Source organism: Haematobia irritans, chromosome 4 (assembly GCF_050003625.1).
Source record: "Haematobia irritans isolate KBUSLIRL chromosome 4, ASM5000362v1, whole genome shotgun sequence".
Lineage (NCBI taxonomy): Eukaryota > Metazoa > Arthropoda > Insecta > Diptera > Muscidae > Haematobia > Haematobia irritans.
Genome location: NC_134400.1, coordinates 206538510 through 206556244, shown reverse-complemented (window position 1 = coordinate 206556244; position 17735 = coordinate 206538510). Strand labels below are relative to the sequence as shown.

Sequence of the window (17735 nt, the reverse complement as noted above, 5' to 3'; positions counted from 1 at the left end):
ATCGTTTATGAACGCGAATCTACAGGCTTCTTCAAAACGGCAATTGTATATTTGGAAAAATATTTCGACTTTCAAAACTCAGCAACATTTGCAAAAAAAAAAAAAAAAAAAAAAACAAAATTGATATAAAAATTTTCGCTGCCATTTAGGAATTTGCAAGCCTGTTCACAATTATGAACTTTATCCCGACTACTGTGGCATTTATGCAAATTTAGAAAAATAAAGTGTTGAAATATACACAGAAAGAATTTCCGTAGTTAAACTAACACTAAATTTAACTTATTTTTATTGGAAAAAATTTATTTACTAGTAGTCGAAATTTTCCATAGCTTAATGAAATCTTACGTTTTTTAAGTATGTCTCAAAAATTTTATGAACTAAATGTGAGTATATGGGCCTTTTCGGAAACGCAGTGTTGCGCTGCAACTGCTGCGCATCACATTCATAATTGCAACATCCGGCAACACTGTAATCGTCATATGTTCTAAAATGCAACAATGTAGCATATGTTGCGCAAACGTAATAAAAAACACGCAGTATAAAAATGGCTGATGCAGAGAACGAGTAAGTATTAAAATTTTCAATTTAGTTTTTTTTTTTTTAATTATTATATGTTTATATAGTAAGAGCACGTTTGGATATGGAGGGCGACTTTGCGTCAGGTCGAAAAAAAATCTGTGTTATGGAGCAAAGTGGTCGACAAAATTAAGGAAAATAAACCTGATTTCACGCTCACGAAGGAGCAGACAAATAGGAAATTTATAAATATGCAAAGATAATGATTGACGACTTCAAAGTATCCCAAAACTTTTGGAATTCTTCGTATCGTCTTGCAAACTTGTTGCAGTATTAAATTTCGCTTTTTATACTTTAGATATCTTTTTTTCTGTAAATAACATAGATTTGACCCATTTGAAGAGTCATCTAATTCACACATAAAATGTATTATATACTTTTCCATTTGTGGTGTTTTTGCGTTCTAAATTGCAAACAAAATATGCAACAAAAAAGCAGCTGCAACAGCTGATCGGCAACAGCTGCGCAATAAAATCAATGTTGCGCAGCAGTTGCAGCGCAACACTGCGTTTCCGAAAAGGCCCTATAATTCAAGTACCGTACAAATAAGTTCAATATGAACTAAAACAAATGAAAATTTTCGTACGATTCCCAAAAATAGTAAGAATGAACTACTGTATGGTTAAAATGGTCATGATTTGGCGCCAATGATTTTCTTCTTTACTTTTAGTTCATTTTTTCTTCTATGAGATGATGTAATTTGGTGAACTGCAGTTAGAAAGTACAACAGGGCATTAACATTTCCTGGGTTTACAACGCTTTGTGGGAATCTCAAAATGTGGAGTAAAATTTAGTTCAATTTTCGTGCGTGGTAGTTCATTCTTCCTATAAAAAAGTTCACTTTTTTTCGGTGCATGTTTAATCCATCGCTTCTGCGCCAATTTTGCACCACTTCCGGATCCAAAAAGAACATTTTCACTACTTTTTGGCAACGCGTTTTTTGATGAGATGGAATATACGATTTTGATAATTCTAACTATTTATCTATCAGTGTAAAATGGTGCTTATCTTTGTTTTTTATCCTCTTGAAAAAATATCTGGGAATGGTGTAGTAATTGTGACAGCACATCTTTCTTCTTTTCTAAAAATACAGGTTTTGTTTCTCTAAAACAATAAAATCGGATGAGTAAGACAACGTAAATAGATCTGTAGATGATTTGCATAAATTTTAGAGTGAAATCGTTTTTATCCCCTACTTGGTTTATAGGAATAATTTTACGATAAATTTAACGGTGTTTGGTTCGTAAATAATAAACGACCGTTTAGGAAATGAAAGTGCTTCCATGTAGTAAACAAGTATTAATTGTGTTCACACCTTGTTGAATAGGCAGGGGAGGATTTGTTAGGCACAGTGGTTTATAAATTTACTGCTTGTAATTGTTAAATTGGTAAAAAGCCAATAGGCAAAACTATGTAAATAAGTTCTGAAATACTAGTCCTTAAAGCCCATATTAAATGATGAACTCAATGATCAACTCAATGTTGAACAGAATTCCCTACTAAGTCAACTTTGCTCCTCCTGATTTTGCACACAAAAACAAATTTTTTGAATTTTTTAATGATTTTAGTATTTATAGCGAGTCAAAAATGTGGCTTCTTAAAATAAATCCATTCTTTAAGAAGCTACCCTGTAGGAAGTCTGGGGACATGTGTCTCTATGTCACCACTTTTGTCAACTATTATGGTGACATTGTCGATAATTTGTCTACAAATATTTCTCTGGCTTTAATTTGTAGAGAAATTTATGACAAATGAGAGTCAATGCTTCTTCTTCCTTTTCATTGTTTCGCTTTTTTGGTTGTGAAAACACGTGGTATCGCAATAATTGGACAATAGTTTAAAAAGAAAAGTGAGTTTTATAAGTGAATTAAAAAAATTAATAAAAGAAATTACAAAAGACTTGTGAAAAAACAATTAAAATTGTACAAGGATAGATCTACATTGTCAGTTTAGAAATTACAATTATGACAGGTTATTCAAAGAAAAACATGTTTTCTTAATTTCATAAAAAAAACCCTCAACCAAATATGCAAAATCCTCAACATAAATCTTAGTTTATATTACAAGGTTTGCCTCGTAAATCTACACCCTCTAAAAAATCGCTTCTGTAACATATACCCCAAATACATTTTGCTTCAAACATATATATTTTCAGGATTGGTCCAAACAAAATATTGTTTGTAGTGTTCAAACATATTATGTTTCACCCTATAGCATGCACTGGTAGAAAAAAATGTTAATGAAATTTTCTTTGTGTGGATATATTCTTAAGGCGCCAATTGGTTACTTCCATTATTTTGAGTTCCAAACATATAATTTTTACACCCAAACATATGAAAAACAGTCTTTTTCGTCCGTGTAGTGGTGTTTTTTTACCAGTAATTTCATTTTGTGATTTACTGCACATGCTTTTATTTTACTTTGGACCCCATTCAACTCATATTTGGAATTTAGTGTTCCTTTAACTCCATATCAAGATCATGTTCCTAAGAAAAGAAAACTCGTATTTCAGTGTAATTATAAGGTTTTTATACCCTGCGCCACACTGTGGAACAGGGTATTATAAGTTCACAGAAAAAAAAATTCCGTAGTTAAACTAACGCTAAATTGAACTTATTTTTATTGGACAAAAAATTATTTGCTTGTAGTTAAATTTTATTATTTTTATCGAAATTTTCCACAGCATAATGAAATCTTACTTTTTTAAGTATGTATCAAAAATTTTTTGAACTAAACGTGAAAGTTCAATGACCGTACTCAAAGTTCAATATGAACTAAAACAAATGAAAATTTTCGTACGATTCCCAAAAATGAACTGCCGTTAAAAAGTACAACAGGGCATTAAAATTTCCTGGTTTTAACAACGCTTTGTGGAAATCTCAAAATGTAGAGTAAAATTTAGTTCAGTTTTCGTTCGTGGTAGTTCATTCTTCCTATAAAACAGTTCACTTTATTTTTAGTGTTAGTGCAAATGTTTGCAATACCCAGAAGGAGAAGAGATAGACACATGGTCTCTTTGGCAATAATGCTCAGGGTGGATCCCTGAGTCGATCTAGCCATGTCCGTCTGTCCGTCCGTCTGTCTGTGAACACATTTTTGTGATCAAAGTCTAGGTCGCAGTTTTAGTCCAATCGACTTCAAGAGAAAAAAAACCTGTAACAAAATTAACTATTTGAATCACTGTACGCTCGCTTTAGTGAGTAATAAATTAAATTAATGTTGTTGCTCGTCATGTTTACTATAAATAAATAATATTAAAGATGTTCAACATAGGGTAGAGCCAAGTTCTCTGCCTTCTCCGTTATTTACATTTCCTTAATAGCTAGACTTGATTAGGGTCGAGTTTGTGTTATATGTAAGTCTTTCGTTGAAAGAATATGATTACAACCAAGATGTGACTAATCAATTTTAAATAAAAAAACATACAAAATAAAAAACAATACACCTAAGATTCGAGATCATATGAAAATGAGCATATTTCATCAATTAGATGTTGACTTTTTATCTTGAATTCATATAATATCATGGGGTAAATTATACAAACTAGACTAGAATCAAACTAGAATATTCATCTATTTGTTATTGAAACCACTGTATGGTCACTTTATTTATTAATAAAACTAATGTTATTCTCTCTCTCTCTCTCTTTTCTCTCATTTACCTCTTTTAGCCATTAGTGAGTTTGTGCCTTAAGTCTTTCGTTTTAAGAGGTATTTACTACAACCAATTGATGGCGAAACAGCACTAAATTGTAAAAAACAAAAATGTTAAATTAAAGCTTATTGTCTTAAGGCAATTGTTTAACTACACCTGTTTCATATTGTTATAACATTTATTAGGGTGTCTGTGGACCACCGATTAAATCTTTTGTTATAGGTTTAGTAAAATGAATAACCTATTGTAATTCTTGCTTTACAAAAATCAGTGGTGTCAGTCTCATTTATTAGATACTCATTTGGAATACAATTTTTATACCTTAGTAAGAACGTTTAGTAGGGGAATACACACAAACAATTTTTTCTGATGCAATCACGAAATTAATTGATCCAATTAATTTTTTAATTGAAATGTCTTCAATAACAGAAATGATAGTATCAATTAAAAATAGTATCAATTTACATATTTATATTTATAATATATTAAATTTTTATAATGAAACTTCGAAATGTGGGTTATTAAAGATTTACAGTCAGAAACAGTGCTTAATATAAACGAAATGGACTGAGCTCTTGGATAAAATATTACATTTTTATTGCAAAAATAACAATTTTGTAACAAAAAACTGTTTTTGGATAAAAGTTTGAAATTTTGGAAGGAATTCAAAAACTCTAAAAAAGAAGAACGTGGAGTCGAGTATAAACATATGTTACATAAATAATTATATAATATACACATACATTTATTTAGGCGTGAACAGCTTTTTACTAGCATTTAACACCATTTTAAATTCATTTAAAACTTATCGTGTTGTGTACTTATTTTCTTTTTTACCTTTAAAGCCGATATTAAGTCGGGATTATCGCTCTAAAATGACCCTAATTTGCCTTTTACTTTTTTTAATAATTAATTTTAAAGTAAATAAACTTTTTCAATTGTTTTAGCTGCAAAACTCGAACATAATGCCCGCTTTTATTTTTGAAGGTGTCCGTCAACTCCTCTTGGACTACTTATAAATAAAGAGGAACTAAATTTTGTTTTTATACATTTTACTGTTTCCTCCTTTTTTCATTTTACATTATTGTGTTTAAAAAGTCCCAACTCTAACAAGTGTAAGTTCGTAAGTTCGGCCAGGCCGAATCTTATGTACCCTCCACCATGGATTGCGTAGAAACTTCTACGAAAGACTGTCATCCACAATCGAATTACTTGGGTTGCGGTATCTTAAATCGTTTACCAAATTGTGAGTTAGTACATACGTGGTATATATTAGACAAAAAAGGTAAGTGTAGGTAAGTCTACAAATAATTACGAATCGATATGGAATTTTGCACGGTACGAAGGAGCCAGAATTGAAATATGGGGGTCGCTTATATGGGGGCTACATACAATTATTGATATGGACTAATTTTTGTGTGATTGGGGATCGATTTATCTGAGGGCTATATATAACTATAGACCGAGATGGACCTAGTTATGCATGGTTGTTAACGGTCATATACTAGCACAATGTACCAAATTTCAACTGACTCGGATGAAATTTGCTCCTCCAAGAGGCTCCAAAACCAAATCTCAGGATCGGTTTATATGGGGGCTATATATGATTATGGACCGATATGGACCACTTTTGGCATCATATACTACCACCACGTACAAATTTCAACCAGATCGGATGAATTTTGCTTCTCCAAAAGGCACCGGAGGTCAAATCTGGGGATCGGTTTATATGGGTGCTATATATAATTATGGACTGATATGAACCAATTCCTGCATGGTTGTTGGATACCATATACTAACATCACGTACCAAATTTCAACCGAATCGGATGAATTTTGCTCTTCGAAGGGGCTCCGGAGGTCAAATCTGGGGATCGGTTTATATGGGGGCTATATATAATTAAAGACCGATTTCGACCAATTTTTGCATGGCCATTAGAGACCGTATACTTAGACCATGTACCAAATTTCAGCCGAATCGGATGAAATTTGCTTCTCTTAGAGGCTCCGCAAGCCAAATCTGGGGATCGGTTTATATGGGGGCTGTATATAATTATTGACTGATGTGGACCAATTTTTGCATAGTTGTTAGAGACCATATACTAACACCATGTACCAAATTTCAGCCGGATCGGATGAAATTTGCTTCTCTTAGAGGCTCCGAAAGCCAAATCGGGGGATCGGTTTATATGGGGGCTATATATAATTATGGACCGATGCGGACCAATTTTATACGTAAAAGTGGACTGATATGGCCATACCATCCGACCTACATCAATAACAACTACTTGTGCCAAGTTTCAAGTCGATAGCTTCTTTCGTTCGGAAGGTAGCGTGATTTCAACAGACGGACGGACGGACATGCTCAAATCGACTCAGAATTTCACCACGACCCAGAATATACTTTATGGGGTCTTAGAGCAATTTTTTTAATTTCCTTTGCCTGAATAGTTAGACGTACTCCTCGTACGTTCCGATTTCTTTTAACGAACCAAGAAAAAATTGTGCCCATAATGCCAACATAATAAACAAAACACATGTCCACACATATACATAAAATGCTGCTCTCACGGCGAAAACATATGCTGTTTGTTTTTCAAATGTCTATTCTCTTGGTTTCGAAGGTCTATTCTCGTTACTCCGAATACTCATTCTAATATTCAAATTTAATAATATTAAAACTTAAACATATCAAATTTTTGGCCTTATCAGTTAACAGTTTTCCGCCTTAACAGTTTTCCGAAACAACATACAAGCTGTTACACAGAAATTGTTCTCTTTTGGTTCTCTCGCTGTGTTATATTGATATCTTTCGTCAACCCTCCCGGTTTCCATCTCTATTTCTTTCTCTATACTCTCTCTGTCGCTCTTTGAATAAAATATCACAACATATATATGTTTACTCGAAATTTATAAATTTATATATGTTTACATTCACACATATTATTTTTATGAAACATTCATGCCCCAAACATAATATATTCTAACATATTAACATATGTGACCCAAACATTTTGTGTTAGTTTAGGAACATTACATGTTTGCACTTGAATATATTGTGTTTAAAAAGTGTGCCCGAAACACATTTTGTTTATATCGGAACATATAAAAAAACATATTTTTCTAACAGTGTAGAATCCGTGGACACCCCTGTAGTGTAGAATCCGTGGACACCTCTTGGATATCCTAAGAGCAATATTGCATCGTACCACCCTTTTATTGGTTGTCTTGGATACCATATAGTTTGAAATGTGATATATTTTTTTAAGCCTTACATATTACTGTTATGGAGTTTCTGCCTTAAGTCTTTCGTTTCAAAAGGTTTTTGCTACAATCAAATTAAAAAATCATGACAAAAATTAAAAAAAAAAAACATTTAAGACTCATTGTTTATCTATTTCTGTTGCATATTGTTACAACATGTATTAGGGTGGTACATACATTAGATTAAATAGCAATATTTTGTTATAGATTCATTAAAACTAATAACCTCCCAGCAGAAAAAGCGTCTCCAAAAGAGTTATGAAAATATTCTTTTTGGATCCGGAAGTGGTGCAAAATTGACGCAAAAGCGATGAATTTAACATGGGCTTGTCATAGAAAGGAAGTCCTCCATTTCAACAGCCGTTGCACTGAACTTGCATCACTTCTTTAGGTGTGAACCGAATTCAATGTTTTGGATGTGAATTAAAAAATTCTGTGATATTTTGTCAAATAAATAATTTTTATAATTTTTTATAATTTTTAATGGATTCTAACGCTTGTCGGAAACGTTTGACCTCAAATATCCTATTTGAAACAAAAAAGTTAAAATTACACATTAAAAGCATGAAAAAACCAAGTTATAAAAAATTTAGTTAAAAGAGCTTCCTGGGTAGTTAAAATAAAGAACATCATTGGGAGTGTATCCTCTGGAAGTGCTTTTAATATTGTGCCTTTGGAAGAACTTCCAAATTTTTTTGCTGGGAAGCGTTTATAAAAATTTTATTTTTTTATAGGTAGTTTGAAACAGACTACACGATCGGTCTCTACTTAAGATAGTGAAGTTAAAGGGTATATAATGCTTCTGAAGTAAATCTTAACCTCCGAAACCAGTTTAGTAGGATCAGTCCTTATGCAAATCAACATGAACCAGTCTTGACAATCTCTTAAGCATGCGGACAGTGATCAGTAAGGAACAAGTATATACGGCCGTAAGTTCGGCCAGGCCGAAGCTTATGTACCCTCCATCATGGATTGCGTAGAAACTTCATCTAAACACTGCCATCCACAATCGAATTACTTAAGTTGCGGAAACGCTTGCCGATGGCAAGGTATCTTAAAACCTCCTAACACCATCTTCTAAATTGTATGTAAGTTCATACGTGGTATATATTAAATCAAAAAACATCGATCCAATACGTATATAATTCAGTTTGACAAAGTAGACATAAAATTTTGACAAAATTTTCTACAGATATAAAATTTTAACAAAATTTTCTATAGAAATAAAATTTTTACAAAATTTTCTATAGAAATAAAAATTTTGACAAAATTTTCTATAGAAAAAAAATTTTGACAAAAATTTCTACAGAAATAAAATTTTAACAAAATTTTCTATAGAAATAAACTTTTGACAAAATTTTCTATAGAAATAAAATCTTGGTAGACTATTTTTGGGTCGAGTGGCCGAACCGAATAAAATTTGAACAAAATTTTCTATAGAAATAAAATTTTGACAAAATTTTTTATAGAAATAAAATTTTGACAATGATGAAAATTTTATTATGAACCGAATAAAATTTTAACAAAATTTTCTCTAGAAATAAAATTTTGACAAAATTTTCTATAGAAATAAAATTTTGGTAGATCATTTCTGGCTCTAGTGGTAACCATGATTATGAACCGATATGGACCAATTTTTGTGTGATTGGACCAATTTTGGTATGGTTGTTAGCGACCATATACTAACACCACGTGCCTAATTTGAACCGGATCGGATGAATTTTGCTCCTCCAAGAGGCTCCGGAGGTCAGACTTCGCAAGCCAAATCTGGGGATCGGTTTATATGGGGGCTATATATAATTATGAACCGATGTGGACCAATTTTTGCATGGTTGTTATAGACCATATGCCAACATCATGTACCAAATTTCAGCCGGATCGGATGAAATTTGCTTCTCTTTGAGGCTCCGCAAGCCAAATCTGGGGATCGGTTTATATGGGGGCTATATATAATTATGGACCGATGTGGACCAATTTTTGCATGATTGGTAGAGACCATATGCCAACATAATGTACCAAATTTCAGCCGGATCGGATGAAATTTTCTTCTCTTTGAGGCTCCGCAAGCCAAATCTGGGATCGGTTTATATGGGGGCTATATATAATTATGGACCGATGTGAACCCATTTTTGCATGGTTGTAAGAGACCATATACCAACACCATGTACGAAATTTCAGCCGGATCGGATGAAATTTGCTTCTCTTTTAGGCTCCGCAAGCCAAATCTGGGGATCGGTTTATATGGGGGCTATATATAAAATTATGGACCGATGTGGACCAATTTTTGCATGGTTGTTAGAGACCATATACCAACACCATATACCAAATTTCAGCCGGATCGGATGAAATATGCTTCTGTTAGAGGCTCCACAAGCCAAATCTGAGGGTCCCTTTATATGGGGGCTATACGTAAAAGTGGACCGATATGGCCCATTTTCAATACCATCTGACCTACATCGATAACAACTACTTGTGCCAAGTTTCAAGTCGATAGCTTGTTTCGTTCGGAAGTTAGCGTGATTTCAACAGACGGACGGACGGACGGACGGACATGCTTAGATCGACTCAGAATTTCACCACGACCCAGAATATATATACTTTATGGGGTCTTAGAGCAATATTTCGATGTGTTACAAACGGAATGACAAAGTTAATATACACCCATCCTATGATGGAGGGTATAAAAACAATTGCAATATGTTGAACAAAATATTTTTCTTATAATTGTATTTAAGTAAATGTGAGATTTTAATAACAAGAGTGTGTTAGATTTATTTATATAATGAATATTTAAAAATTTCGATATACTGGAATATCTGAACCAGTCCTGTGATAGGTCCGTCAGTGACAATTTACATTGATTTCTTGTAGGGAATGGTTAAAAATATTTTTAAACAAAACATAGTTAACACTCCGTGCTAGCTACCCTGTTTTTATATGGCCATTAAAAGTTCCTTGCTGATACTTTTGAAGCTCTTTCACAACTATAACAGGTTGGCAGATAAGTCCCCGGTCTGACACACAGATGGCGTCGCTAGTATTAAATGCATATTATTTTTATATAGTATCAACCTTCAAATGATTAGTGTCAAAATTTGACGTCTGTAAGTCAATTAGTTTGTGAGAGCGTCTTTTGTGAAGCAACTTTTGTTATTGTGAAAAAAATGGAAAAAAGGAATTTCGTGTTTTGAAAAAATTTGGTGGAAATTCGGTGGAAGCAAAAATTTGGCTTGATAATGAGTTTCCGGACTCTGCCCCAGGGAAATCAAATATAATTGATTGGTATGCAAAATTCAAGCGTGGTGAAATGAGCACGGAAGACGGTGAACGCAGTGGACGCCCGAAAGAGGTGGTTACCGACGAAAACATCAAAAAAATCCACAAAATAATTTTGAATGACCGTAAAATTAAGTTGATCGAGATAGCAGAGGCCTTAAAGATATCAAAGGAACGTGTTGGTCATATCATTCATCAATATTTGGATATACGGAAGCTCTGTGCAAAATGGGTGACGCGCGAGCTCACATTTGACCAAAAACAACAACGTGTTGATGATTCTGAGCGGTGTTTGCAGCTGTTAACTCGTAATACACCCGAGTTTTTCCATCGATATGTGACAATGGATGAAACATGGCTCCATCACTACACTCCTGAGTCCAATCGACAGTCGGCTGAGTGGCCAGCTACCGGTGAACCGTTTCCGAAGCGTGGAAAGACTCAAAAGTGCGCTGGCAAAGTAATGGCCTCTGTTTTTTGGGATGCGCATGGAATAATTTTTATCGATTATCTTGAGAAGGGAAAAACCATCAACAGTGACTATTATATGGCGTTATTGGAGCGTTTGAAGGTCGAAATCGCGGCAAAACGGCCCCATATGAAGAAGAAAAAAGTGTTGTTCCACCAAGACAACGCACCGTGCCACAAGTCATTGAAAACGATGGCAAAAATGTATGAATTGGGCTTCGAATTGCTTCCCCACCCACAGTATTCTCCAGATCTGGCCCCCAGCAACTTTTTCTTGTTCTCAGACCTCAAAAGGATGTTCGCAGGGAAAAAATTTGGCTGCAATGAAGAGGTGATCGCCGAAACTGAGGCCTATTTTGAGGCAAAACCAAAGGAGTACTACCAAAATGGTATCAAAAAATTGGAAGGTCGTTATAATCGTTGTATCGCTCTTGAAGCGAACTATGTTGAATAATAAAAACGAATTTTGACAAAAAAAAATGTGTTTTTCTTTGTTAGACCGGGGACTTATCAGCCAACCTGTTAGAAGGTCGACTTTATCAATATTGTATAACAATTGGAATGAGTACACCCAAAGAAGAGTTTTCTTTTCTAAAGGTAAGTACTATGTTCACACTCAAAAAAAAGTGAACCCTATATTTCACTAAAGCCAATTTAGCTCTATTTTAGTTCATGATATTATGATGTTCTGTGAAAGTTTTCTTGACTTAAATAATTTTTTTTCATAAGTTAACTAAAAAAGAGGAAACAATTATACCCAAATGAATTCGTGTCTCCCACAAAATAGTTCAGAATTTTTTAAAATTTGTAAATTTTACCAATAATGCACCCATCTTGAAATTCGTATGGTTATAAAGACGTTTTTGCAATTTTTAACTCCAATTTTTTTATTCACACTAAAAAGTTTTCTTTTCCAAGAGAAAAAAACATATTTTTGTCTAATAAGTTTTCTTGAATTGGTCGAAAAATATTTACTTAATTTTGTGATATCGGCGTAACATCTGCATTTGTAATAAATTTTAGTTAAAATTTTCTAATATTAAACTAATTTTTGTACAATTACATTTTCTTCCTGGGAGGGTTACTGTTGAGTGCAAGCTAAAAATCAGCATGTTTTAACGGTTACATTTTTCTCAATAAACTAATTTAGCAATATAAAATACACAGTCTCACATAAGTTTACATACGGTTAAATAATTTATATTTTCTTTAAATAATCAAATTTTAGAAAATATGCATGTATATCCATTAGTTTTAGTAAATTAATTTGAAAAACAAAGTATTTGTTAATTATCAAGAAGATTTTTTTGATGTGGGTTATAAACAACAACAAGAAACATATTTAGTTAAGAGGTAACAAACTCAGGGGTATGTAAACTTGTGTGAGACTGTGTATCTCGCTATCGCAGAGGAAAGTATTTTTTGTTTGGGTGTAAAGTGCCCAATATAAATTTTCTATAAAACTACAAAAAACACTAATGATAGGTTAATATTATATATAGGCTTACTATTCCATACACCAAGATAGGTTATCCCATATACTTTGTAAAATAATGTCTTGAGTGGACGCCACAGATGAAATAAGTTATGAAGTTCTTCTGTTTACACTAGCGGGAAACCACCCATACTTATAAAAACCAAATCCAAGATTTTACAAATTAATCAAATGGAAACAAATTATCAAAACTGCTGAGTAATAATTTTTACGAAATGAAAATTCCAAAGCGATTTTGCTGTTGTGGAGAGCAGTTATAATAATTTACTTTAAATCTCCCAAAATCCCCATATATATATATATCTCATTGGGTTTTCATTAGGATACGTATTTTTTTTTTCAGTGTATTTCGATGAAATGTATTTAGCAAAAGCTCATTATATGAATTTCCGTTTAACATGCAAATATTTGAATTATGAAAAAATTGAAGAGAAGAAGAAAAACAACAACGACAACATAATATTAAATAGATTCCCTTTCAAATATTACGTTTTTATTTGATTTTGATTACATGAGACTAGAGTTCGTTGTTCACATATATCAAAGATTGTTTTCAATCAATATATCTTTATGGAAATCAAGATGGTCATTAATGTCATCTTCTTGTAAACAGATTTCAACAAAACCATCCACTGGTGGTTGTGAAGCTTTCCAAATGATGTATTCGCATGTGAGAAGATGCACTGAAGAAAATAATATTGTCGTGAGGTCAAAGATTTCATGTCTTTCAAATACGAATGCAAATTTTGCTTAGCTTTGAAGATGCTTTTCTCTAATATACAGTTTTTTTCCCCGTCCAAAAATCGATAAACTTTTCAATGAAGTCGTATTATCCTTATAATTAAGTGACTTCACTTAAAAATGGGTATCATAACATGAAAGAAAAAATGTTTGGGCTAAGGTCAACTTGACTTTAATAATTCAGAAAAATTCTTTAAATTTAATGAAATTGTCGTCTTTTTGCATCTTGATTACAAAGCACTTTATTTAAAGACGTTTTTTACTTGAAACATAGCATATTTTCTTCTGGAAGTCGAGTCTTAATTTGGAAAATAAAGTTGCCATTAACTCGTTTTTAAAGGATTTTGCTGTTAGCATATGAAGAAAAAAAGCTGAAAAAACGAAAAATTCAAATTTGCTTCCTAGAAGCAAGAACACAAAATCCAAATTTAAAAGAGAAATTTGTCTTAAAAGTACACGCAGAGAAGAAACATGATTGTCACAATCATATATTGATGTAGGTCGGATGGTATTGCAAATGGGCCATATCGGTCCACTTTTACGTATAGCCCCCATACAAACGGACCCCCAAATTTGGCCTCGCAACTCTAAGAGAAGCAAATTTCATCCGATCCGGCTGAAATTTGGTACATGGTGTTAGTATATGGTCTCTAACAACCATGCAAAAATTGGTTCACATCGGTCCATAATTATATATAGCCCCCATATAAACCGATCCCCCGATTTGGCTTGCGAAGCCTCTAAGAGAAGCAAATTTCATCCGATCCGGCTGAAATTCGGTACATGGTGTTAGTATATGGTCTCTAACAACGTGCAAAAATTGGTCCATAATTATATATAGGCCCCATATAAACCGATCCCCAGATTTGACCTCCGGAGCACCTTGGAAGAGCAAAATTCTTCCCATTCGGTTGAAATTTGGTAGGTGATGTTAGTATATGGTATCCAACAACCATGCAGGAATTGGTTCCTATCAGTCCATAATTATATATAGCTCCCATATAAACCGATCGCCAGATTTGACCTCCGGTGCCTTTTGGAGAAGCAAAATTCATCCGATCTGGTTGAAATTTGGTACGTGGTGGTAGTATATGATATTTAACAACCATGCCAAAAGTGGTCCATATCAGTCCATAATTATTTATAGCCCCCATATAAACCGATCCCGAGATTTGGTTTTGAAGCCTCTTGGAGGAGCAAATTTCATCCGAGTGAGTTGAAATTTGTGGATGATAGTCTTTCGTAGAAGTTTCTACACAATCCATGGTAGAGGGTACATTTTCAATTACTCTTTCCTTTTTTGTCTTCACATAAAACCACGTGCCACATCTGAATAAAAAAATTAACACAAAACAGTAAATCCGTATTCTCCGTCCATTCCAAGAAACAATCAACACACGACTGACGCGCAAAATGAAAATCGTGTGTACCTGCTCAATGTTTTTATAAAATTCTTTTCGCTGCAAAAAGGTTAAAAAAATTAATGGTCACGAAAAAAATGTAAATGATCTTTATGGCCATGTAATGGTTCTACACAAATGTCTATACTTAACCTATAAAAATACTTTTTTCCCTGTAAAAAAGTTAAAAAAAGTGAATGGTCAGGTACATGATTTTTCCGACCATTTAATGGTCTCAAATTCTATCATTTAAATGATAGAACATGTTTGCGGTATTTGAGAACCATTCAAATGCTTATTGCCACCATACATTTTCACCGCTCTAAAACTATTTTTACAAAGACAAAATACATGGATTTCGCGGCAATTACATGCTCTAGATAAGCATTAAATGGATGCGACAACCATGTCCAAACATGGTTTTTCTGTGCGTGTATCCTTACTTGTATTCTCCGCTTCTTTGGCTCGGAATCAATACCAACATTTTTAAAGAAAAGACAAAATCTTTTTTGTTTTTTTTTCAGTGTACATTCTCTTTTCTCTTCAGTAAGCTTGTTATGTTATCACACTAGCTTTATGCCTTAAACCATCAGCTGTTGATGGTCGAAGACAACGAGACGACTAGTTTACAAACAATAGTGGTTGGAAGCAGACCTGCCGCGGATTCGTTAGCAATTTAAAGCTAAAACATTAAATACATCGAAGCACTATGTATTGAAGCTTCAAGCTGGAATTTCTTGTATCTAGGTTGCTTTGATATTTTATGAGCCACCATACAAGGAACTTTGGATGAGTTAGCATAATTAAAGATTCTGGATAAACAGAAAATAAAGTTTTCAACAAAACTCCATCTCCCCCTCAAAAAAAAAAAAAAGAAAATGTTTAGCATCAAAATTATAGTGAGTGTCAAAAAAAGTATGAACTTTATTTAAGAGAGTTTGAAGTGATTTGTTTAGTTCCTACTTCCAGGCTATAGTGGTAATCCTAGTGCCTTGTATTCAATGTCAGCCTACATTTGTACAGATAGTCCGACAGCAGCAACAGCAACCTCAGGGCTATTTGCCAGAGAGAAAAGTCCATGTGGTCTACAACAATGATATCATAAAGGATTTTGAATATGTGCCCACTGTTCAGGGTTATCGTTACAGGTGAGTTTTTTTATTTAAATTTCACAACAATGAATTAATTTTTTCGGATAACTTTCAAATTAATTTCAGTTATGTTTTATACGATGGCTCGGCGAGAACGGAAAATGTTTTCATCAAAGGTACTCCCAATAGTCTCGAATCTGGCCTAGATAGTAAAAACACAGATCTAAATGCTATTGGTATTGGCGGTAGACGGCGTATGCCTACGAAAAATCGCAAACTCGCCCCAGGGTCATTAAAAAGTTTGGCAGGTTAAAGTGACCCAATGTTTTATTGGGTTCGATTCAGAAAAAAATTATGCATTTTTTTTCTGTTGGCTGACGGTAATTTATAGTTTTCGCAAATTTTAATTATACATTCCATTTTGTTGACTTTCATTAACATTTATTTATACATTAATGTTTTTCGTTTTCATTTGCATGACATGTGCTACTATTAAAGAGATGCTGTATACTTTATGAGAACTTTGGTATTTGTTTTTTTTAATTTAGTTTTATGCATTTTATGGACTTTTAGATTTGCTATAAAATGGCAAACGTGCATGAAAAATATTGTCGCGAAGCCAAAGATTTCTCCTTGAAATACGAAAGTTGCTTAGTATAGAAGATGCTCTGATATCATGTTTTCCTTCCTTGTTCAAAAGTCGATAAACTTTTCAAAGAAGTCGTTTTATCCATATAGTTTAGTCACTCGACCTAAAAATGGGGTTTTTACGTGAAACCTATCTTAATTTTTACTTGAATCCAAGTCTGATTTGGGAAATTTAAATTGTAGTTAACACGTTTAATAGGGCCCAGCTAGAGCATGAAGAAAAAAATCTTTGCAACCGGACATGATTTTTTTCAGTGTAGTTTAAAATTAGCTATTGATGTCAATAGAAATGTTTGCATGCATTTGTATGGGGAGATATTCCGCCTTCGTAATTCTATAATGACATACTTCACACTAAAAAAATCCTTTCCAACGATGTTGCCTTACACTAAGGACTTTTGCATTGATTTCAAGCCAAAAAGCGGAGATTTATACATTCATAAAAGATTATAAATTTGAGATAGTCCTCAGCGAAATTGTCTACCTCTGCTAATAACCATACTATGTGTAAAAATGCAGAGTCGCATTGAAATCCTTAGAAACCAGCATTCTTGAAAGGAAAAAAACACTATTAAAATACTTTTTGTTATTCCACCCAAAATTGAGATTTCATTTGTCGTACCTGAGATCAATATTTACTACTGAGATCAATATTTCTTCAGTACGGTAAATGAGGTTTGTATTCTAATTTTGTTGTACCTCCTCAGCAAAAAAGTTGTGAAAATGTTCCTTTTGGATCCGGAGGTGGTGCAAAATTGGCTCAGAAGCAATGAAGGGCTTGCTCATAGGACGGATGTCCACCATTTCAACATCCGTTGCACTGAATTTGAATCACTTCTTAAGGTTTGATCCGAATTCAGTGTTTTGAATGTGAATTAAAAAACTTGGTGATATTTTGCCAAATAAATATTTTTATAATTTATTATGATTCTGAGTGCATTCTAACGCTTGTCTGAAACGTTTGACCTCAAATATTTTAAAAAATTCGAATTTTTTCTAGAATGGATTTAGGATTTTTATAGACAAAATTTTAATAATTTGTTCCATATAATTATTTCTTACTCTGTTTTTAATCTATTTGAAACAAAACAAGTATATACGGCCGTAAGTTCGGCCAGGCCGA

The 17735-nt window shown here is 33.3% G+C and overlaps 1 protein-coding gene across 1 annotated transcript; it reads left to right on the top strand.

The window, feature by feature from the left end:
* Window positions 1-15495: 15495 nt before the first annotated feature.
* LOC142233922 (uncharacterized) lies at window positions 15496-16485 on the top strand. Its single transcript, XM_075304983.1, has 3 exons — window positions 15496-15772; window positions 15843-16021; window positions 16091-16485. Exons 1-3 carry the CDS (start codon window positions 15752-15754, stop codon window positions 16275-16277), a joined length of 387 nt encoding a protein of 128 aa, XP_075161098.1. The 5' UTR covers window positions 15496-15751; the 3' UTR covers window positions 16278-16485.
* The last annotated feature ends 1250 nt before the right edge of the window (window positions 16486-17735 follow it).